Genomic DNA, 25,814 nt, shown 5'->3' with positions numbered 1-25,814 from the left:
GTGTTTATTCTGCCCAAGGAAAAAAATATACACTGACTCAAAGGATGAATTAGTTAAATTACTTTGCTTTGACAAAATTCAAGTAAAGTTGTACATTGTACTAAACTATAATAAATACATATAATGGTATATGAGGCTGTGAATATTCATGTACATGTGATTTTTCAGGTTTTTCATCTGCATAGCAGTGAAAGCTGATCCCATGTCTTCTAATAATATCTCCCAGGGGTAGCATGTATATTGTAAACAGCAAAGGGCCTAAAACTGATCCTTGAGGCACCCCATACTTTACTGGGCTGACTTGTGAAGGTTCGGTAACCATTGTAGAGCCTGTCCCTGGACACCTGTAGACTTTAAGCGATTTATGAGGATACTGTGGTCAATGGTGTCAAATGCCGCACTAAGATCGAGTAAAACTAATAGCGAGATGCGTCCTTGGTCAGCAGCTAAGAGTAAATCGTTGGTTATTTTCACTAATGCAGTTTCTGTACTGTGATGAGCTCTGAAACCTGACTGAAACACTTCAAAAACATTGCTCGTCTGCAGAAAGGAGCATAATTGGGCAGAAACAACTTTTTCTAGTATTTTAGACATAAATGGAAGATTTGAAATAGGCCTATAATTAGCTACATGTGATTTTTCTGAATATCTTTTTTCACATTGTCATTATGGGGTACTGTGTGTAGAATTTGGAGAAAATAAATGAATTTAATCCATTATGAAATAAGGCTGTAAAATAAAAAAATGTGGAAAAAGTGAAGCGCTATGAATACTTTCCACATGCACTGTACCTGTATATCTGCTGGTACTTTCAGTACAGTTATAAATGCCATGCTAATTCATGTCATGTCAATTTCACCTAACCCAATATTAAAATGTACTTTGAAGGAAAGACACGGTTTAGTTTCCATTTTTTTTTGTGTGTATTTTGATAAAGCATGCTGTCATTTTGTTTTGCGTTTAAAGCAAACAAGTACAAATCCATGTTGAACAGAGCACATATAAGCGCATATCACTCGTCTCCCTGGTGTCATCAGAGTTTATTTATGCATTTTAAGATGACAGAGGGGGGTAGATTTGCGACAAGCTGTCAGCATCCTGCTGTTTGTTCTCAGTGCCACTTCAGAGTGAAGTCCTACCGCCATAGCTGACTTAATCGGCCTATTTCGGTATTAATTGTTTTGAATCTGTGGATGAAAACAGAGCACTGGCAGCAGTCCACCAGCTCACCCTCGTGGGAAATTGCGACTGCTGCTCAGAGAGAGGCTGGATGCAGAAAATGCTGCATAAGTTGTCACGTCAGGCAGATCGAGGGCAGATACTATTGCCTCTCACCACACCTTTCTACTCGCTCGGGGGATATAAATAGATCTGGGATATATAACACATTGTTATATTATGCATGCATGCCACATAAGGATGTCACTTCCAGTGCTGGCCTGTGACTCACTTGTCAAAGACGCTAAAATATGTGTGGGGAAGCATGAGCTCTGCATATTTATACAGTTATACCTCAAAACTCCAATTAAATGTCAAAATATGCTGCATCTCAGCACTTCTGGCTGGCGTGGTTTGGAGATAAGCACTGCAGGTTTGTGCGTCCAATATGTGTCTTGAATTGCTGTACATTTGGTCGGGTTTTTTTGGTTGTGGATTGTTATAGGGTTTATTTTGAGAGCAAAGACATCTGTTGTGCCACTTCAGTAGGCAAATCGTGCCAGCTCCTGCTCGGGCAAAGGGCCACTCAGTGGGCGCAGAGGCTGGAGAGGCAGCATCTCTGTCATGCACACAGAGGCGTCCCATCACCTGCCGTGACCCGTCCCATTCTACGTTCTTTTAGAAGTGTCTTATCTTCACACACACAAGCCATATATCCTGTCTGGGGCTCCGCAATCCCATCCGCCAATGCAGCGGCGCGATTGTTCACACTCTCTGCTTTCTCATGAGTCTGGAAACGTGGGAATCCAGGGGAAACGAGCTCCTTTATGACCAATTGTTCACTTCATTAAAGCACACTGTGAACCTACCGCTGGGCTCGGGTAATTGCTCTAGGTTGTTCATTTACGCTTCGTACAGCCAAACGCTATGTTTGAGAACACAGAGTGACCTATAAAGAAGAGGGAAATTGTGTGTGTTGGAGATGCTTAATGGATTAATTCAGTCATAAATGAAAACAATGTCTACATTTACTCACCTTTGGGTCATTCAAGAGCAATGAAAAGCAAAAATAAAGAAATAAAATGTGGAAGGGAAAATGTTGCTATATAATTACCATAAGTGCATCACAATACACTGTAAAAAATGCTGGGCTTTATAAAAATGGTTTGTGTTGGCATAACATGAAGGAATTAAGTGGATTGAAGAAAAAACAGTTAAGAGGTCACAAAAAAACCCTCAAGAATTTGGTAGTTGTTTAAAAAAACTTGTTTGAACAAACAGAAAACTGCGTTTTTGAGGGTAATAGACTTTCATTTTCTTTCATTTATATGCTTAGTAACCATAGACTGTAAAAGATATGGACGTAGTATCCGTGACGTCACCCATAGATTTCTGAAGGGTGCAAATGAAGCTACAAGTGGACGTGGCCAACCGGCGCCATTTTGTTCACTCCAACTGTGGGTAACCAAATAAGGGCAAAGAGGCAGAGTGTGAGCAGAGCTACCTGCTTGTTAAGTGTGACGTCACGTGAAGCAGCTTCCGGGTCCAAGTGCTCTTTCAAACTGAATGGGGAGACTCGTCAAGTGGTAATAATAAATGTTAACAAAGCGATTACAAAGCCATATTGTAATGGCTGTAAACTTTGTAGTATTTACGGTAATGGTGCAAGATAGGGGAAATACAATAATTTCTGGTCAGACACTGTCTTTATGAATGGAGGGGCAGTTGTGAGGAGGAAGTGTGGCGTGCACGTCAAGCAGACAAAGCTGAGCAGACAATTCAGACACATTTGGGAAGGTTGGGGAGCATCAATGCTTTTTGAGGATGTGCAGTTGGGGATACCTGCAGGTGCTATTGCTGGGTAACAGTTATCGTAGCTGTGTCCAGGAGTTGACTTATGTCATAAGGAATGTTGAGGATTAATGTATTGGATATATGCACATTATTTAAGAGTGGGGTATGACCCAAATTGCCTTGAGAGTATTGCACGTTTGCACCTGATAAGAAAACCTTGTGATTATTCTGCTCACCTGCTACCAAAGTGGTTAATTGTTTAATATCCCTTTTTGCGTAATTAATAAAGGTTATTTATACGAAAGTCTGTTTTCTTTATTTTCATTCTATTGAACTAGGGGTTACAATACTTTCGATCGCAAAATCCCGATCACAATGTATATATCCATGCCTAATATCAGATGGCCAAAAGGGATTCATTTTTATTATGATTTAATTTTTTACCTAATCATAAGGTTCTATCTGCGTTCTGAATGATTTTAAGATATTGAGCTTCAAAGTTTTGCATTCCATAGCAAACAGTAAGTGTAAGATTTGTTTTTTTAAATAAAGTCAGTTTATTTAAAAAGTAAAAAGTTATTATAAAGTAAACAACTTATAAAAAGCATCCCATAATGTAAATAAGTTGTCATTTAATAAGAATATGTCAATAACTCAATTTTGACAAAAATGTCAGATAGAACCTTATAATTCTAAGGTGACGAATTGTTAATTTTGGTATTTGTGAAGCACCAAGTCCAGAGACTGTTGAGTACACAATAGCCGCGTTTCCACTATCGCGCCTAAAGCGAGCGAGCCAGGGCGAGCCAAGGCCAGTCGCGTTTCCACTATCACTTCCGGGGCGTAATCGGGCCAAAGCGGGGCTTCCTTGGGGCCAGCGTCCGGCCTTTTTCGGCCCGCCGAATACCTTGGGCCAAGGAGGGCCAACTGGGGCTTCAGGGCGGGGTTACGTACAAAGGCGGAGTTTTCCTGTCAGGTAAAGAGGAGATAAGATGCTTTCTTCCCTTACATTTGTTTTGCTATCGCGCTTGATCAACTCACTCACCTTGCAGCCAAAATCTGTGTTCATAGTAAATGCCGCCGAACTCGAATGTCCTTATCCAGGGATCGCTGTCTGGCCTTACACCAACAGACCACAAACAGTAAAAAAAAAGCAATCGCTTCAGTGTTCTCCATCTTCCAGCTCTCGTAGTGATGCCAGGTTGTGTTTGTGGTTATAATTTGAGTTTTTTGTTCCCGCTGAAGTGGGCGGGTTGTGTGACGGGTTGTGTGACGTTTGATTCGGGGGACGTTCTGGGGGCGGTGTTTGCGTGACGCGCTGCAAGCAACTAGCCCGACAGTGGAAACGCGACATGATTTCGGCCTCATTTCTCAACCTCCCGGGCTATTGGCCCGGCCTGGCCCGATTAAAGCCCTGGCTCGCACTGGCCCGATAGTGGAAATGCGGCTTATGATTTTATATACAATTCACTTTAAAGTGTGATATGACAAAAAAGTGGCAACCGAACATTTTCTCAATTCAAATGAGAAGCGGCTTGGACCCGGAAACAGCATTCCATACGTCACCGATACGTCATGACTTAAGCGGACAGAAGCCTTCTAGCATTTTGCTTAGAAGAGCTTTTCTTTGACAGAAACGCTTAATACTTTATTACCTGTGTTCTTTATTATCTGTGTTCTGACCACATGTGCTTGGTTGTATACTACTATATATCAATAAAGTGTTTAGTCCTTTAAAAACACTGTTGTAATACATTTTAGCCACTAAACATTGTTCTTATGATGTTTTTCTACAGAAGGAAAATGCAAATTACTTCCAAACACTTCAAATGTAGTGTGTGTTAGTAAATGCAAGGCTATTTATGAAATCCAGGCATAAAACTGAATGACAACATTTCAGATGACTGTTCTAGAGCCTACAGCTAATCAATCTATCAGATTCTGGAGTGCATTCAAGTTATAAAGAAAAATATCAATGATAAGTGATCTTAAGTAAAGCAAATACATTTATAGATATGGTATGCAAGTATATAATTTCACTCACCTAGGAGGCCACATGAATGATTTGTGAGCACAATTAAGTGCCCTTAGCATGCCATATTATCTAATAATTGTAAGAAATCATTCCAAAAAGCAACTGACTGTATAAAGCCACATAAAACAACACAAAAGTATGATATATGTGCCGAGTTCAGCGGCTAATCAGCCGGAATCAGCTAAGGTGAATTGATGACTACCAGCAAGACCTAGCTGTCATTTAAGTGGCCACACCCTTAATTATGCAAACTTAATATAACTTAATATAAACAAAACAAATGAGTTAAAAAAAAAATGTCACCCCCCTCACAGTTGTCATGAAGGGTAATATTAGCTATGTGCACCAAAATCGTTCTTTGTACCAGCCTGTAAACATCTTTTTTTCTACTGTAAAGTTAGCTATGTTAACAGTGGGCTCAATAAAAATCTGCTCTATTATGGAGCCAGGACAAGCGGAATTTTGATGAATTGCAGTTTCAGTTACTTCCGTATTTGCTTCACGAGGGAGAGCAGGAGGTTGCCACTTGTTAATAACAATAGTTTTTCCATTTATTTACAGTGTATAAACAGGCAGAGAGTTGGCAACATATAAGCAGTCCAAACCAAACAACATACACAAGGGTAAATCCAGAAGATGTGGTGAGAAAGCAGGCCAATGATCAAGGCAACAACAAGCAGTCCAAAACAGAGCAAGGGGGCAAAGGCAGGTAAACTGGCAATACATCGCAAGGAATCATGGCTTGAGCTCTTGCTGAAATACAGCACAAACAGGAAGTGACTGTAGAGGAAGTGGAGCTGAGTCAGTAGTTGGGCGAGGTAGTTAGTCTGCTGGCATAGCGTTACATACACTTTCGGATATTTTTAAGGGATAACTTGGTAACACTTTATAATAACTACACACTATAAATCATTTATTAAGTATCAGTAAATAGTTAATTCATTATCTGTTAAGCATTAACTCTACATTAATAAGCGTTAGTAAGCAGTTTATAACTGCAGCTACAAATGCTGTGTTCTTGACTTACAAACATATTTATAATGTGCTTAATAATTGTACTTTCACATTTTATAAACCCCTTATAAATGACAAATAAAGACTCAGTTAAATTCTAAACAGGAAAAATGACATTATTCATTCCTTTTCATTTAAAGAGACACAAATAAAACTGTATTTCAAATGAAAAATAAATCTTTGCAAACTTCTCTAAAATAAAATAACTGTAGAGTTTAAACATTGCATCTTATTATATTGTTAAATTATTATATTGTTGTTGTTGTTGTTTTATCCAGTTTTATGTCGTATTTTGACACTCCTGTTATTCAGCAATGTTTAAACTGTACAGTAATTTTATTTTTTAGAAAAGATTGCAAATATTATTGTTCATTTGATTCTGAGCCTTTAATTGTCATTTATAAGGGATTTATAAAGCATAATTTGTCCTCACTTTAGATTGGGTCACAAAATTGCATGAAGTTGAGTTAATAAAGCATTTATTAACATATTAGTTAACTATTAGTATATGCCTGAATAATAAGATATATAAACATTGATTTCAATAGTTTATTAATCATTTACTTACTCATTCTGAATGATCCTAAAAACCCTCAACTACTCTTAAATACAACTGGTTTGTAAATGATGCGATACTTAATTTAGTAATGAAAAATAAATCCTTAACTAAGAATGAAAATACAATTATTAAGCACATTATATAGGTGCTTATAGGTCAAGAATACAGCATTTGTAGCTGCAGTTATAAACTACTTACTAACATTTATTAATGTAGAGTTAATGCTTAACAGATAATGAATTCACTAGATGCTAATGCTTAGTAAATGATTCATAGTGTGTAGTTATTATAAAGTGTTACCGATAACTTTTAATGTTAAACATGTAACGCTGCGGTTTGCCTTTTATTGACATTTTTAGTCATTTTTAATTTGAAGAAATACACTGTAAAAATTGCAGGGTTCATGTTTACCCAACACAAATCGATAACCTAAAGGGGTGGTCCAGAGTGTATTTTTAAGGCTTGGTTGTGTTTATAAGATGCAAAGCAATGTGTGCTCATGCTTCATTTATAAAAAAAAAAAAAAAAATCACCTTATTTTTTCATATATCTTACTTTGATTATATACCGCTACTCAGCTAACATGAAAACCACTATCATATTTCCAAGTTTCTCCGAAAGCCTGCCCTCAAAAGACTCTGATTGGTCAGCTAACATAATGTATGGATCAGCTCCACATCACTAGGAAGTGTCATGTCCAGTCAGGACACAGCAGAACCTCATGCCTGCTCTCTAAAATAAAATCTGACAAGTGTCTTTCACATATATTCGGGTTATAAGCATGTGTAAGTAATATGAAATGTTCCCGTATCTTTTTTTGCAAGTTTGTTATTTGAGATGTAGCTAAATTGTTAGCGGTGCCAAACAGCATTTCCCGTTGTTTACATCCTTGTTTCTGTCCTTGCTACAATATACCATTAACGCTGGAAACTATGCATGCAATAGATCACTTTGAATAAATGAAAATACTTACAGGTTGTGGCTCACAATCCACAGCTTCTTCTATTATGGTTGGAGCAGCTTCTTATTTGAAGGAGTTTTTAGCCGAATCCAGCTCTGAACTGGGAGAGATTCTGGAAGAGAGATTCTGGTCTTTTGTCAAATGCTAGCTATATATTTTTATAATTCTCTGGAACATAATTAAAATTAAACTGTAAGTGCTTCTGTTTTTGTGTCATGTCCTTTGGAAGCCCAAATACAGAAACAGAAGAAGTTCTGTGGAAATAGCAGCGTTTGGACTTTTGCTGCATGGGGTGAATACGTGTGGTGTATGCACGTAACTGGAAGCCATTGTGATCTCACTAACCCAGATGTATTTTTTTTTGTAGTCCCCAAATTTCGTTCGCTGTAGGCTTTGCTAAGCTAACTCTGTAAAAGCCAATGTCTCCCTTTGCATTAAACTTTGAGCGTATTACATTCAGTGATGTTGTTTATGTTTACACAGCTACATTACAAATAAACTAAAGTTTAAAATATGATATTGTAGTGGACCACCCCTTTAACAAATCGATAACTTGACAAAATTAAGTGAATTGAACATAAAACAATCAAGTTGTCCCAAAAGAAATCTCAAGAAATTTGTTGTTTCAGCTCATCATAAATAAGTCACGTATACCATAATTTACAGAACATGACCAAACAAACCAAGCATGCCAATAAATGACACAAATTTCAAGTTGCTAGAGCTGAGATCCCATTATGTAGTTTGAAATCATACTGGAAATAAACAGAACACACGTACATCACAAGCTGTGGATAACTGCTAATTAGCTTATATTATTTTGCTGTGTATTGTACAACTGTCTTAGTGGAACAGCAGAAACTGTCTCTGTGTCAGGCTTCATTTCTATCAGAGTTCATTTCTATCAGAGATTTTACTGCAGGTTGTCTACATTTTGTGGTTTCTTGGCCTTAACAACTGCCGATTACCCCGACATTAGCGTTAATTGCCATTTAGACCTTTCTAGAATTAAAATGGACCATCTAGATGACACATCTAATGGGGTCAATCACTGAAGAAAGTTAAATGACTGTCTTTTATTCAAAGTACATTTTTAGATTGGATTAACTGAAAAATTATGGTTTCTGATTTTAGCCTGTTTAACAGAAGAATGAGTTTCTCAAATTAGTTTTTTCTTCTACTTTAAACCAGCAGTTTTTATTTCATGTGGCCACATTACATTCCTTCCTGAATAGATTTTCCCATCTGCCATTACTCGATTCAAATATAAAAATGGTCTGTGGTCATAATTAGACAAAGTAAACATTCAGTATTTTTCATGTAATGTAATCTGTGTTTTTATCCTAAGCACCCATGATAGCAACATATGTTTTTTAAAAATATGTTTTAATTTATATCATGTCACGGCAACAACAACAGTAGCCTATGATACTGCTTATGTGCTCTTCAGTTTTTATGTATTTCTAATGTGAGTTTGATTACTTTCTTCAGTGAAACTTTCTTCAGTCAAACAAAGAGAAAACTGAAGTCATTGCATTTGGGACTAGAGATGAGGTGAGGTGAATGCGTACCTTGGCTTTAGAGGACAAATAACAAAAAATAAGGTCATGAATATTGGTGCTATTCTGGAGTCATATATGAGTTTTAGTAGTCATGTTAAAGAAGTCAGCATACTATCATCTCAAAAACATTGCAAGAATTAGACACTTTGTTTCCAGTGAGAACTTAGAGAAACTTGTTCATGCTTTTATCAGCAGCAGTGTGGATTACTGTAACAATCTCTTCACTGGCCTTCCCAAAAAGACAGTCAGACAGTTGCAGCTCATCCAGAATGATGCAGCCAGGATTCTGACTAGAATCAGAAAATCAGAGCACATCACACCTGTCCTCAGGTCTTTACACTGGCTTCCAGTTACATTCAGAATAGATTTTAAAGTATTATTACTTGTCTATAAACCAGTAAATTGCCTAGGACTTCAACACATTACAGAAATGCTCACTGAATACAAACCTAACAGATCACTCAGATCATTAGGATCAAGTAAACCGAAATATTGTGTCTTTCTTTTCTTTTCATTTTTTAAAAACCTTTTTACTGTTTTTATCTGTTTTAATCCTTTTAATTGTTTGTTTTTATTTTCTCATACATGTTTCCTTTATTCTTGTTTATGTAAAGCACTTTGAATTACCATTGTGTATGAAATGTGCTATATAAATAACCTTGCTTTGCCTTGCCTTACTATCTTGCATGACATTTATAGCCATACTGAAACATCAGCAGATAGTTTACCTCAGATCTTGAATATAAAATAAATAGCAGTAACATAGCCTAACATTGCATTTATTTGTTATAGTTTCATCCAAAGTACAAATTTACTTTGAGTTTTAGTTAAAGAAATTTGAACTAAAGTGATTAATTCATGGTCTCTATATATATATATGTGCGTGCGTGTGCGTGTGCTGTACAAATAGTCCTAGTAATCAGTTTATGAGTAGCTTCAGCTGTGTCTGTCTGCAATCATGGGGATCTAGGCCAGGTGTGTGAGTGGTGCATGACTGGATCTTGTCGTCCGTTTAATGGTGGATTTGTAGTTCTATGCAATTGAACTGTTTACCAGCGATCTGCAAAGGCTGGATCACTGGTGATCATAACAAGTATTTTCTGTTAATGTAGTTTGTATTGACCACAATAAATATATATTTTTTATTTAGACTAAAAATAAAGTTTAATGTTTGAACCAAAGCTGAATTATATTTTGAAAAAAAAAATGCCTTATGTTGGTTCAAAGTATCATTATTTGTTTTAGTGAGTGTTTTACCTAATGGAAAGAATGTTTTTTTGTCAAACAATTAAGGGTAATTCATGTAGTTGGCCTGCTTTTATATGTGTACATGCTGTTACAACAAAATACTGTGATTTTATAAAATGGAAAAATCAAACAGGAAAATTTTCCGTAATCTCTGAAATGTCTACTTTTAAATAAAACAACTCATTGAATGCAATTACTCACTGATTGAACAATCTGAGAGAAACAAGAGGTTGTTTTTCAAAACACACTAAAAAAAATAGACGATTTTTGAAAGCAGATGCACAGGATAGCATGAAAATGATGTCGTGCAAGACTAAGCTTCAGTGCTTTGGTTGCAGGTTTGGAATGACACAAGGGTGAGTAAATGATTACTGAGAATATATATCATCTTTGAGTGATATATCTCTTTATTGTCTGTTTGCAGTCTGTACATCACGCTGTAAGAAGTTCCTGATCTCCCGTGTGGGTGAAGACTGGATCTTCCTCATCCTCCTGGGGCTTCTCATGGCACTGGTCAGCTGGGCTATGGACTACACTATTGCCTTCTGCCAGCAAGGTGAGAGAAAGAAAAGAGTGAGGAGAAAGAAAAGGACAATTTTCTGCTTCACAGGGTTCCATGAAACTACAGATGGTGTCATTTAATCAGTCAAGTATTGTGTTTTTTTCCAGTGAGGTATATCGTCATCGAGTGTATTCTGGGACGGAAGGTGCATTAATGCTGGAACGAATTGGTGCCAACTCACTGACTTCTTTTTTGGCAAATGAGTTTATTTATAAGGAGCAGAGGACCGGGGATGTGGCAGTTCAATCAGTTAACAATAATGGCACATTTCAAGGTCAACATTTCAGCATTAGCTTAAAGTATGTGAAGTGTTTTCCCCATTTAAAACACCTCGGGGAAATTACAAATTTGACAACAAGTACTTTTGACAGATGTCCTAAAAATTATATGCACTCACATGAAATGAAATCCTGGTTACATCAAGCGGCTTAGATAAAACTTTTTACATTTTTTTGTTTTACACAGGTTCTTGTTTTGGGGTAGTGGGTAGCATGTTCGCCTCACAGCAAGAAGGTCGCTGGTTCAAGCCTTGGCTGGGTCAGTTGGCATTTCTGTGTGGAGTTTGCATGTTCTCCCCGTGTTCGCGTAGGTTTCCTCCAGGTGCTCCGGTTTCCCCCACAGTCCAAAGACATGCGGTACAGGTGAATTGGGTATGCTAAAATTGACCGTAGTGTATGAGTGTTTGTGAATAAGTGTGTATGGATGTTTCCCAGTAATGGGTTGCGGCTGGAAGGGCATCCGCTGCATAAAACATATACTGGATAAGTTGGCGGTTCATTCCGCTGTGGCACCTGCAGATTAATAAAGGGACTAAGCTGAAAAGAAAATGAATGAATGAATGAGGTCCTTGTTTGCTAGGACTGCATATAACACACCCCTCAGAATGATAAACTGACAAATTACATATGACTACCAATGCAAATCAGCAAGAGGGCTACATATCAAGCGTGTCATAGAACAGGGCCACAGAGTAAATCAGTCAACTGACTTTCAAAGTCAAAGATGATTCTTAACTCTTTCACCACTAGCGTTTATTAAAAATGGTACCAAACATTGCAAACACTTTGATGATTGTTACAGATTACAGATTATTTCTCAAGTATAAATATATTGTAAAACCATGGACTACACTACCCGACAAAAGTCTTATCACCTATCCAAGTTTTAGAAGTGGCTTATATAAAAGGCAAAGGCCAGTAGATTACATTTATTTTACCAAAATAAAACATGATCATGCCTTGATTTTTAATTATTCCATTAGGACACTTTGCTTAGACAAAAGTCTTGTCCATACTGAATGTAACTCCAAACTATGATTTTTCCTGTGTCCATGCGGGTTCCAATAGGTCTTTGCAGTATTTGTGATGATTGGCATGCAGTTCAGCAGATGATTCATCTAAAAAAACAACCTTCTGCCATTTTTCCAAATAATCAACTAGAAGTCAAGTTATTATTTGTTGCTCTTACAAATGGGATAAACGACAAGACTATTGTCAGGTAGTGTATACAATAAGTGCAATGTGCCAAATTATTCATTTAAATGCAAGTTTGTAGTAATTAAGGACACTTAATATAAAGTTGCACTGAAAGAAATGTGGTATATTCATGTTGAAAATTTATCATATTATTATCATGTGTATTTTATTCAGTGCTGGGCAAAGATTGATCGCATCCAAAATAAAAGTTTGTTTTGGCATTATATATACTGCATGTTTATGTATTATTTATATTTACTATGTATATGTGATACACACACATAACAAAACTATTTAAAACTCTTTAGTTACCAAGATATATAAATGTATATATAATTTGTATCATATCATACATATATTTTATAACGGTCTATTTTATATACAGTACATGTATTTATTTACACACATAATAAATATGCACAGTATATATAGTATAAATTATACAGTATAGTTGTGTATAGGTTAATAATTAAATACTATAATGCTAATTTCTCACAATAAATGATATTAAAAGAGGAAAAGTTTATTTTACACACAAAGTCACACCAAACAGCTTTCAGACAGCGTCTTTATTTATTTATTTTTTAACTGTCGGTAATGGAATGCGCAGGATTATGGGATATCAAAGCCGGCGAAGGATACATATATGCTGCCTTCAAAAATCAATCAGATGAAGGTCTCTAAGGAGAAAGGAAGTGAAGCTAGATTAGAATTAAGATGCCTAGATGCCTTCCCACCTTGAAATGCATCATTCATTGGCAGCATTTTATAGCTTCCGGATGCATCCCTGGAGTAGCCAGTCCTGTTCTTGGAAATTTTGAATTCATGCCATTTATATTTAAACCTTTTTTTATTTAGTTTCTTTTTGTGTAAACACACCTTTATAATAAAGAATACAAAATACTTTAACATAAGTCAAAAGTCATTCTTTTGCTAAACATTTCACAACACTTTTCACAAAAATGTTACCGAAATTCAATCTCCCATGTACAATACATGTACTTTGTAATCACTTACAAGTTAGTTTAATTGACTTAATTTTAAAGTAGATATAGAATCATGCAAAAGGATTGTAACAAGATGTACGTCTGATTAGTTTTACAATAGTAAAATGTCTGCATGAACACTTTGCATATGCAGGACTTTTGCCAGCTCACATGCGTAGTGGAAAGCCTAAAGGTGCAGATATCAATAATGAAATAATTTATCAGAAAATGCTTATCAAATGTTTATTAAAAATGCCTTAAATGTTTAGTTTACAATACCTTTAGTTTTATGTTTTACCAGTTGTTTTGTATTTTACAACTTAATAATTAATGTTTATGAGTTTCTTTAATCATATGCTTTTAAATGATTATTCATGTTTTAATATGGAAATTATTCATAAAATCACTTTGCCTTCATTTCAAATGTACCATAAAAGGTACAGAACAGTATCATAAGTGGTTTTTTCTGTACCATATAAGATACAATTTTTACAAAGACATAAAACTGTTCCTTAAGGAACATTATTTGTACCACCATGTACCTTTTTTTCCGAGAGTGTGCTGGAAGTAGCCATCAGAAGATGGGTACACTGTGGTCATGCCTAAATGCCTTGAGTTGCTGCCATGATATTGGCTAATTAGAAATTTGTGTTAACGAGCAGTTGGACAGGTGTGTGTATGTGTATATTTATATATATATATATATATATTTTTTTTTTTTTTTTTGCCACATACCTTCTGTTTAAACATCATAAAAAGGTTGACATATTGTATAAATGCTATGGCACCTTTAAAGTCCAATACAAATGTATCTGCCACTTGTCAGTGAGGCTAAATGCTATAACTGAAAACTATAAGTAATAAAGCATTTTTTGCAGCGTAAACAGCAGTTTCAGCACGTGAGTTGATAAATGTCAAATGGTGATGTAAAACAAAGGAATTGGTAATTTCTTGTCTTTATTTTCTGAAAACTCCATTTTGAGAAATAGTGCAGTCAGCATTATATAAGATCTGGATGCCTTCGAGAGCCACCTAAGAAATGCAAATAAGAAAGTAAACTTCAGGGTACAGGAATGTACAGTGTGAAATGACAGCATACAAACATCCAGCGGTAACTGTAAACACTAAGTAAAGTATTCTGAAACGTGAAGCGAGATAACTCTGGCTTTTCTTTTCATGGGGTTTAGAGTGACCCAAGGTTATCCATTTCAAGTATGTAATTCATTCATTCATTCATTCATTCATACCCAAAATGTAACAGAATAGCGCATGCCAATTAGTATGCACCTTATGCCTCTTCAGAGCTGTAATTATGTCTGCAGCACAGAAATGGATGTACGCTGGTCTGCATAGTAACACTTCCTCTTTATATAATTTTCAGCGTGAAAGCACAACTCACACTATTTTGACTAAAAATAACAGTGAGTAGTACATAAGCGCAGTCCTCTGCAGAGGTGTAATTATGGGCTGTGTGTGTGTGTCGGTGTCTGCAGCACAGAAGTGGATGTACGGCGGTCTGCACAGTAACATGTTGCTGCAGTATCTAGCCTGGGTCACGTACCCAGTGGTCCTCATCACCTTCTCCGCCGGCTTCACACAGATCTTGGCACCACAGGCAGTGGGTGAGAGAGAGCGACGCACACACAGACTCACGTAATCAATTTAAGTCAAACGGCCTTTATGTGCTCTCAGATCTCTTTGTAACCCCCTTTGGTCTTTTCTTCCTCCAGGCTCTGGGATCCCAGAGATGAAGACCATCCTCCGAGGTGTGGTGCTGAAAGAGTACCTCACTTTCAAAACCTTCGTCGCAAAAGTGATTGGCTTAACTTGTGCCCTTGGAAGTGGCATGCCTCTGGGCAAAGAGGTGCATGAGATGGGGATATCTGATCCCAGATAAGCTTGCTAATTCTGAAATACTTTAAGCCCTTGGCCTGTGATCACATCTGTTATTTCAATCTCCTCTTGCTTCCTCTAGGGACCGTTTGTTCACGTTGCCAGTCTGTGTGCTGCTCTGTTGAGCAAATTCATGGCCTTGTTTGGAGGAATCTACATGGTGAGAAACACCTCTACTGATGCTGTCATTTTTCAGTACCTTTCTGACATTTCATAAGTTGGCAACACTTTATAATAACTTCTATTAAGTGCATTAGCATGAAATATTATGTTGTTATTGTGTTTCATAAAAGTGCAGTTTTATTAAATCATTAGTAATGGCTTTTTTATTAAGCACTCAAAAAAATTATGTTTGCTGTTTGTTCAAACTACTTATTGGAAAAATCCACAATACAAGCACATCAATCTAAATGGGTGCTCAGCCAAACAGCAAAAAGTGCAAAGATATAATCAAAAAGGAGGCAACACCAATGCTCCAAAAATACCAATTTATGAAACTAAAAATGCGTGTAACATTTCAAGCGGCTATTCATCAGATAGTACTCATCACAGCTTGTTGCTCTTTTTATACACTTCCGGATCATATAATCTCACCACAAAAAAATATAAAAATACACATTAGTAAATTCCACGACTTACATATTCAAAACAAAAATACAAAAACAAATCTTAATAATATATCCCTAATAAAGAAAAAAACATAACAGAATAAAACATAAAAAAGCAACAAAATATAACAAAAAACCCTTACCCAAATGACTGATTAAACATATTAAAGAAAAGGACGAATATCAAACTTCTCATTTAAACCTCTTGGAGACAACGTATCTAGAGGGAAAATTCAAAAGCCTTCACGTTATAACAGCAATTTATTAAAATCCCCCCCACGTGAATACCTAACAACTTTAATCCCTGTGTATAGAGTGGAGACTAAGTGTCTCATAGCTGAAAAATGCTGTGCAATCGGACTTCAAGGATCATGGTGTCAAATAGCGCATCGATGTCCAGAAATTTTTAAAGGCCTACTCGTCTTGCCAATATAAAGTAAGGCATCGCAAACTACTTATTTAAAATGAGTTTTTTAAAAACTTTTTGGGGACACCTTCCACTTAATTTTGTAAAAACTAATAAGCTAACTTAATTCTTTCATGTTGTCCCAACACAAATAGATTAAGAGAATTTAATTGTTTTTTACAAATTTAAGTGGATTGAACATAAAACAATTAAGTTGTCTACAAATAAACTCAAGATTTGTGTTGATTCAGCTCATTTAAAAAAAAGTAGGTTTGAACAAGCAACAGAAATAATTTTTGAGTGAATTTGATCACTTTTGCTCTCTGATGTTAGTAATGTTTTCATTTAATCACATGCTAAAGAAGCACATAAAAAAATTCAATAAGGTCAGAGTTGTACATTATTCTGCTTATTATATGGCTACTTGCAACAAAACAATACAATTAGACACAAATCTTGATCTAAGCTGGAATAACCCACATGAAAAATACTACAGAGGTTTTAAACCATACTATAATAAATACTTGAATTAATCTGTCTGTTATGGTAATTCTTTAGTTGCTATGGTGATACAACAACTATATTGATATAAACAAATTACCCAATATTGTATTTTTAGAGGGTTTGTCATACTACAATACAACACAGTTTACTGCAGTAAAGTAGACTGCAGTATTTATTATAGTTTAACAGCTCTGTATTTATAATAATATAGTATGTTGAAGCGTTCATTAGTGTTGCATATACTATAATAAAAGCAGCACAATACACTCTACCATAGTATGGTTTGAAAAAACAACAGTATTTATTATAAATTACTATGTTTTTTGTGGGATTGTATTAACTCTAATTAAATGTAAAGAGCGCTTAAATGTAAATTGTAAAATTAAATGTAAAAAAATGGCTGAATGCAGCCTACACTAACCTGCGTATTATTCAGTCACAAGATGGCGTCAAGCAGTCCTGTACATCACGTGACAGATTATTATATAACATGAATGTGTTCACTAATGGTGAAGATGATTCGTAGTACACGGATGAGCCTTTGTTATTAGTTTCAGCGTTTGTTATTTGGGAAACCCAATTTCACGAGGAAACATAATTATTTTATGTATTGGCTAATTGTACACATTCATACAATTTAATTCATACGAAAACATATTTTAAAAGGAGATGTGCCCACAAAACCCACCTCTAAGTCTACCCCTCATTGAGGGATGAGCAAAACCTACTAAAATGTACAAATTAAAAGGAATTAGCCACTAAATCAAAAAGTTACGAATTACCTTGTAATATCATGACTGACCAATCAGAATTGATTACACCAGAGAGCCATGTAATAGGCTAATGTATGTTAATATACAACTTATGATCTTAAGAATGTATTAATAAATGCTGAAATAAAGGTCATTCGTTTACATTAGATGATTTGAAAACTGACATTTACATGTCCTTCCAAACACATAAGATATTTGTTCAGATTTTAAAATTTTTTTAGTATGATACATTTCTGTTTCTTTATTCACTCAAGGTGGCGCAGTGGCATAGTGGTTAGCGCTGTCCCCTCAAAGCAAGCAGCCCACTGGTTCGAGTCCTTGCTGGGCCAGTTGGCAATTCTTTGTGGAGCACATATTGTCTTTATTTTTGAGTCCATAGACATGCGCTATGAGTGAATTGGGTAAACAAAATTGGCTGTAGTGTGTGAATGTGAGAGTGTATGGGTGTTTCCCACTACTGGGTTGTGGCTGGAAGGGCACCGCTGCGTAAAACATATGCCGGAATAGTTGATGGTTCATTCCGATGCGGCAACCCCTGATAAATAAGGGACTAAGTCGAAGGAAAATTAATAAATGAATGAATAGTTCACTCAAAAAATGCGACATTTAAAAGCATTCATAGAGATACTAATGTATAACTCCATATGTAAATGTATTTAATCCTAGTCTTAACTAACAATTGAAACCGTATTTTAAATTGTTACCTTTTTAGTGCACATATCAGCTTGAATCTGTCTGATATTTTCAGACACCCACTCTCCTGCTGTCTATGTGATCAAAAAAAGGGAAGACGCCTAAAAATAAACATTTGGGGTGCAGATCTGCTCATAATATTTGACTGTAGTTTAACTATTGACCCATAAACATCATAATACACTAGTTAAAGGCCTTTTAACAAAATGGGCTATTAATAATGACCTATTAATGAGAGATATTATAAAGCGTTGCCAATGACTTGTGTTTGTATCATCACTTTACATGTCACTGCACTTGGAACGTCATGGCCTTGTTCTTCCAGTCTCATCTGCGTGTATCATACAAACAAGCAGCTGAGGGATCTCTAGGGTTTTCCGTTAGACCTTGATTAGTCAGAGTACATGAGGTATTGGTTCTTGAGGGAATTGTATGCACAGTGAACGGAGCCTTTGTAAGTCACGCGTAAAATGAGTCGAGTCGTATGGCCTTTGTGTGAAGCCACATCAAGCCTTTATACTTTATCCACAACGCAACTTGAGAAATCACAGCATGCCGGGGAATGGATCAATAACATGTTGTTAGGGCAGAGTGAATCTGACAGAAAATCGGAGACCATAAACATTCCAGCACATTTTAACTGTTGCGCTATAATTGAATGCACTTTAATTAGGCAAATGTCAATGGCATGTTTACACAGTCAATCAGGCAGTGGGTTTCGGGGTAACAGGCCGTGCTGATAATTATTTGTCTGACACTTCATACCTGTGGGTGTTACTTTTGAGTGCGGGATATGAATATGCTCCAGTTCAGGCCTGGATGAGAGAAAAATATGCTAGCAGCAATATGAAGAGGATGATGTTGCCATATTGTAACATCATAATTTATGGATAAATGGATAGATGAATGATTGGATGGATGCATAGAAAGATGGATATACAGACACAGATGAATGGATGGATAAAAGGATGGATGGATGGATGGATGGATGGATGGATGGACGGGTGGGTGGGTGGGTGGATAAAATGATGGCTCGATAGAAGGATGAATGGACAGAGACATATAGGCGGCTGGATGGACGGATAAAAGGATGGATGGATAAATAGAAGCATAAATGGATGTATTGATGGATAAATGGATGGGTGGATGAATGGATGGATAAAAGGATGAATAAATGGATGGATGAATGGACAGAGACAGATAGGCAGCTGGATAAAAGGATGAATGGATAAATGGAAGTATAAATGGATGGATGGATAGATGGATGGATGGATGGATGGATGGATGGATGGATGGATGGATAAATGGAAAGATGGATGGATAATGAATGGATATATGTATAGATGGATGGATAAAAGGATGGATGGATGCATGGATGGTCAGACAGACAGAAGGATGAATGGATAAAAGGATGGCTGGGCAGAGACAGACAGGTGGATGGATGGATGGATGGATGGATGGATGGATGGATGGATTGATGGATGCATAAAATGATAGATAAATATAATGATGGATGAACTGAGACAGATGGATGGATGGATGGATGGATGGTTGGATGGATGGCTGAATGAATGGATGGATAGAAGGATGGATGGATGGATAGAAGAATGGATGGATGGATGGATGGATGGATGGATGGATGGATGGATGGATGGATGGATGGATGGATGGATGGATGGATGGATGGATGGATGGTTAGAGACAAGTGGATAAATGGATAAAATGATGGATAGATAGAAAGATGGATGATTAGAGACGAATGGATGGATGGATGGATGGATGGATGGATGGATGGATTGATGGATGGTTGGATAGAAGGATGGATGGACAGAGACTGATGGATGGATAATGAATGAATGTATGAATGGATAAATGGATGGATGGATGGATAGACAGAGAAATGGATGGATGCAGGGATAGATGGATAAAAGGATGGATAGGTAGCAGCATGGATGGACAGAGACAGATAGGCAGATGCATGAATGGATGAACAGACAGACAGACAGACAGACAGACAGACAGACAGACAGACAGACAGATAGATAGATAGATAGATAGATAGATAGATAGATAGATAGATAGATAGATAGATAGATAGATAGATAGATAGATAGATAGATAGATAGATAGATAGATAGATAGATAGATAGATGTTTTACAGTATACATGTTTTTCATAAAATAAATTCAGCCATTCGTTTCTGAGACTTTTCTCCAAAACATTATAAAATCTAACCACAACCGAACTTTTCACAGAGGGAAAGAGGTAAATCAACATTTCCTTTATATTTTCTTTGGTATGCAGTGTTTAACACTACTTTTAGTGTTGATAGGCTTTGAACGAACGTACAGTGCAGATACTCACATGTATATGTGTTATTTTGATTTACTGCTGAAGGAAGAGCCCTTTGAGGGAAACAAGGTAAGATGCAGCTATTATCATGTTTGGCTGTGTCCATGTGATCAGACTGATTGAAAGCTTTAAAGTAAATACAAATTAAGCTAGTTTTATTCTTTTAATCTCCATTTGTGATTATTTTTTTCCCAAGTTTACCATTTTTTTCCATTTAATTTAGAATCTCCTGGACTTCATCCTCCCTGGCCGTAGCAAACAAATGTTGACAAAGTTAGCGTATGGCGAATGAAAGAGCAGTGCTTGTCCATTTTTTTAATTGTGCTCATAGCAATACCTTGTTCAGCATGTCGGTTTCATGTCTCTGTCAGTGTAATTACCCTGTTCCACTCTTGGCTGCCTGTAAAATGCCACAGCGACAGTCGTTTGAAAGCGGATTTGCATGTATTGGGTTTTTCTTGTTAATCTGACAGAACGAGCTGAGAAACACAGAGATGCTGTCAGCCGCCTGTGCAGTGGGGGTGGGCTGTTGCTTTGCGGCCCCCATTGGAGGTAAGACCAGACATTGTGATCATAGCTGGCCACTGGAGATAACGCCATATCACATTTAAGACAGTAGCGTTCCCCTGTACACTTCCCAGAGCTGTTTGTCGTCTGATCTTCTGTGTTGTGGCAGGAGTGCTGTTTAGTATTGAGGTCACATCGACGTTCTTCGCCGTGAGGAACTACTGGAGAGGATTCTTCGCTGCAACCTTCAGTGCCTTTATCTTCAGGGTGCTGGCGGTGTGGAATAAGGATGAGGGTGAGGAAGGAATCCATTATGATAGCCAGATGATTCATTCGTCATAAAGCTCAGCCTGTCATTCTCTCCTCACCATCTTGCAGAGACCATCACGGCCCTCTTTAAAACACGCTTTCGACTGGATTTTCCTTTCGACCTACAAGAGCTTCCTGCTTTCGCTGTGCTCGGGTTTGTGTCTTACCTTTGCCTTTTTGCATCCTGAAAACAAGTCTGATTGCAACACAGAATTCACGCAATCCAATAGCCTTGTCTAAGAACATTTTGTGCTAAAATGTCAAATCTCATTAGCACCGTTTGTTTGGAAAGCTTATGCTATTGCTTTCAAATACCTGAAAGTTGTAGTCTGGCTGGCAGAGAAAATGTAAGTCTCTGTATCCAACTTGTTATTCTTAGTGCTGTAAAGTAGAACGTGCAATGGTTATAGTTTAGCCTTTTGCATTTTTTTTGTGGAATTTCTTTTATATTTGACCTAAAAATAACTGTTTACTCACTATTTATTTACTCACCCTCAAGTGGTTTCAAACCTTTATAGGTTTCTTTATTTTGCTGAACACAAAATGAGGTATTTGAAGAAAGTCAAAAATGTGTAACCATTGAGCTAGGGAAGTCAAATACTATGGAAGTCAATGGTTACAGGTTTCCAGCTTTCTTTAAAATATATTCTTTTGGGCCCTATCATACACCTGGCGCAATAAGGCGCAAGATGTGTTTGGTGCGATTTGTTGCTATTGTCAGACCAGCGCAACCCTAATTTTCATGTTTTGTGTCACGTTGTTTAAATAGCAAATCCATTCATGTCACTTTGTGGACTCATGGGTGTGCTGGTCTATAAGAAGGGTAAGTTAAGGCGCACTGCTTGCACGTTGCTATTTTGAGGAACTGAAAAAGACTGCGCCACTGACCAACTGAAAGCTGGTATAAAAAAGTCCAGCACCTATGCAGGTTTAAAACGCTTATACCTTGCTTAATACACACAGGATGTACAGCAATAAACACATATCTTTTGACCATACATCGTTATTATTTTTTATTTATTCGTTTGCTGGAAATTAAACAAATCTATGTGCTTAACAAACAAAATTAAATTTCGTCACCTTAGAATTATAAGATTCTATCTGACATTTTTGTCAAAATTGAGTTATTGACATATTCTTATTAAATGACAACTTATTTACATTTTGGGATGTTTTTTTTATAAGTTGTTTACATTTTAAGACTTTTTATTTAAAAGAAAAAATGTTACACACATCCTGTTTGCTATGGAATGCAAAACTTTTAAGCTCAATATCTCAAAATCATTTAGAATGCAGATAGAACCTTATAATTCCAAGGTGACAATATGCGAACAACACCGTTTCCTTATCCATGAAAGTAAAGAAGTAAAGTGTACAAGTAAAGTAAAGAGAAACTAAAGAGGCTGAATGGTGGAGGCTCGTTTTTTATTCTCGCTCTGATGATCTGTTTTCTCGCTAGTAAAGAGTTCAGTTTTTCCACTTACAAAGTCTGCCATGTAAATAGCAAATGCGCCATGGCACAACGCAACAGACTCTTAAAGGGAATGGGAAATGAGTCTCTGATTGGTTTAATGCATGTTATGCTTAAAACACACCCATAACTCGTTAAGAGAATAAGCACAACCTTGTTAGACCATACGCTGTGGCACAAAGCATATTTTTTTCATCCTTGAAATAGCTTTGCGCCTAGATCGTTAAAATAGAGTCTTTTGTGTTTAGCAGAAGAAAAAACTCAAACCCGGTTTGGAACAAGTAAAGGGTAACAAAATTATCCCTCTAATGTCTTTCTCAGGATTGCCAGTGGTTTTGGAGGAGCGTTGTATGTCTATCTGAACAGGATCATAGTGGAGTCTATGAGAAAGCAGAAAACCATCAACAAGTTTTTGCTAAAAAAGTGAGTTTCTTTTTACTGCGTCTTCTAGAATGTTTCTTAGTGCCCTTTTATTTACAGTATGAACTTGTTGGATACTTTATTAGGTGCACCTTTAAATCAGTGTGAAAACAAAATGTACAGTGTTTATTTTGCTTATTCATTAGATGAACCATTAGTCCTCTGTTTGTTTTGGTAATTTTTAATCAAAGTCGGACCATTTGCATCTGCATTTGGAGTGGCTGTCCTCCTCTGATGACCACCCCTCTTACTGTTAATGAGGGAATGATGCACAAAAAGAAAGCCCCACCCCCCAAACATCTACTGATGTTAGACTGTATTACGTTGTACGGATGTCCTATCATGACGTTAAAATGATGTTGGATTTTAGTTAATGCCACCGCCTAAAATCACCAAAAATCAATGCCAGGTATTATTGGTATTACCCAGCAATTGATGTAAAAATTTGGTCACCTGATGTTGCAACCAAAATAGAACTAAAGATCAATGTCATATTACATTCTGTGCCTACTGAGATTAAGTCACTGGAAATATCCCTCAGAGATTTTGGTCCACAGTGTTGCAATGGCATCCCAGATTTGACGACTGTGGAGACCATTTGCTATATTAAACTCACTGCCATGTTCAGGAAACCAGTTTGAGATGATTGGAGCTTTGTGGTATGATGCACTATTCTGCTGGAGAGCCATCACAATATGATCCAATGTAGTCATAAAGAATGGACATGGTCAGCAACGATAATCAGATTTGCTGTGGCATTTAAAAATGCTTAATTAGTACTAAGCAGCTCAAAGTGTGCCAAGAAAATCTCACTCACACCATTACACCAGCAGCAGCCTGAACCAATGATACAATATCCATGCTTTCATCTTTTTTTCAGCCAAATTCTGACTCTACAATCCAATTGCAGCCAATATTGAGACTCATCAGTCCAGAAACCCTTTTCCAATTTACTATTTCTATTACTAATTTTGGCAAAAATACTCAGAACAGCCCATCTTGGAGCAACAACCCTGAGTGACCTAAATAATTTATCTTTAGCAGATCATTTTGACCACATCTACATGTCTTAATGTACTGAGTTGACTGGCTGATTACATTTTTTTATTAACAAGCAGTTGAAGAGGTGTACCTAATATAGTGATCAGCGAGTGTGTATTTACTGTTAAAATTTATTCAATTCATACAAATGCTATTTATTTCTTCTCGATTTTGGCTTCCTGTAGAAGACTAGTGTATCCGGCCGTGGTGACTCTTCTTGTATCTACACTTACCTTTCCTCCAGGGTTTGGACAGTTCATGGCAGGCCAGGTTTGATGTTTCAGATTTATCTTTTCTTTACATTTTTGACTTGACTTTGCAACTCTATGCTTAATATCTGCTAATTCTTAATATTGCTCCCTCAACAGGCATTTCTATTGACTATAAGCAACTTTGCATATACATTTTACCTTGTTTTTCTTACTCTAACCTAACTGTACAGTAAGATTGTTTTCATGTATAGTTAATTTTTAAAGATCCAAAACAAGTTCAGTTAGAGCGAACCAGAAAGGGAACCAGCCAAAAGAGATCTCAGTCATTTTAGGTGTTCACAACTTAATGGACTCAAAAGAAAACCCCTTTTTTTGTTGGTTCTCTTCAGCAATGAAGTGATCTCAGACCACTCGACTTCATAAGACTTCATACACATACTTTTTTTGCATCGATCGATTTTTAAGAACTGATTGTATTAAAGTATTTGCTCTGCTTGATTAGCCTTGTTTGATATTGCCATGTTAATGTCTGCTTTACATTTAGCTCACAATAATAATCAAAACATATCAAAATAAGCTTCTATTAATTACCATTGGTTATTAATTCAGGTATCATAAATTTAACAGCATTTATTATAAAAATAGTAATATAATGTCTGAAAGAAGAAAGTCATATACACATTTGGCTTAAGAGTGAATAAAATCAAATATATAATTGTTGGGAGAACTTTCTCTTTAATGAGGTAATTAACACAACCAATATAAATAGATACAGTATATGTATATTTACTCAACATTACAGAGTTTTGTAGCACAGTTCTCCTATATCCCCTTTACTCTGTTTTTAAACAAAAGAAACACTTTTATGTTTTTATGTGTTGAAGATTGTTGGTGTTTAATGTAATCCTCTTTCCAAATTTCAATAAGTGCACAGCTCCCCCCTGAGACCCCATGGCACTGCGACCTGCCATGGTGTAAAGTTTTTTGTTGATGAATCAATGATATAACATGGCTGCAGGTATGCCAAGCCTCCAGGTGCAACTGTCAAAACAAAAGACAAGGCAGACTGGGGTCTCTTTGCTTTCACAAATCATAAATATATAGAACCTCAAACAGACCCACAAGTGAACACTTCGGGGGTGGTCTGTTTATGGTCAAAGTAAAGTCATTCCACTCAATGGCCATCTTGAAATGCCTTTCAGGCATGCAAGTACAGCTCCCATCTCTTTGAACGAACGAACGTGTGACACAGTATCATCCTCTGAATAATG

The 25,814-nt window shown here is 36.6% G+C and overlaps 1 protein-coding gene across 1 annotated transcript in view; it reads left to right on the top strand.

Annotated features, from left to right (window-relative positions):
* The window catches only part of clcn2a (chloride channel, voltage-sensitive 2a), a 93,694-nt gene that overhangs the window by 33,171 nt on the left and 34,709 nt on the right, over positions 1–25,814 (top strand). Inside the window, exons 2-10 of the mRNA XM_056474534.1 lie at positions 10,756–10,887; positions 14,848–14,976; positions 15,085–15,218; positions 15,330–15,407; positions 21,057–21,135; positions 21,260–21,385; positions 21,469–21,553; positions 23,192–23,293; positions 24,517–24,601. Coding sequence (XP_056330509.1) covers positions 10,756–10,887; positions 14,848–14,976; positions 15,085–15,218; positions 15,330–15,407; positions 21,057–21,135; positions 21,260–21,385; positions 21,469–21,553; positions 23,192–23,293; positions 24,517–24,601 — 950 coding nt within the window. The remainder of the gene's footprint in view (positions 1–10,755; positions 10,888–14,847; positions 14,977–15,084; positions 15,219–15,329; positions 15,408–21,056; positions 21,136–21,259; positions 21,386–21,468; positions 21,554–23,191; positions 23,294–24,516; positions 24,602–25,814) is intronic.

The sequence above is a fragment of the Danio aesculapii genome, chromosome 2 (assembly GCF_903798145.1).
Source record: "Danio aesculapii chromosome 2, fDanAes4.1, whole genome shotgun sequence".
In the NCBI taxonomy this organism is placed as follows: domain Eukaryota; kingdom Metazoa; phylum Chordata; class Actinopteri; order Cypriniformes; family Danionidae; genus Danio; species Danio aesculapii.
Note: the sequence above shows the minus strand (reverse complement) of the source record. Positions and strands in the feature narration are given on the sequence as shown.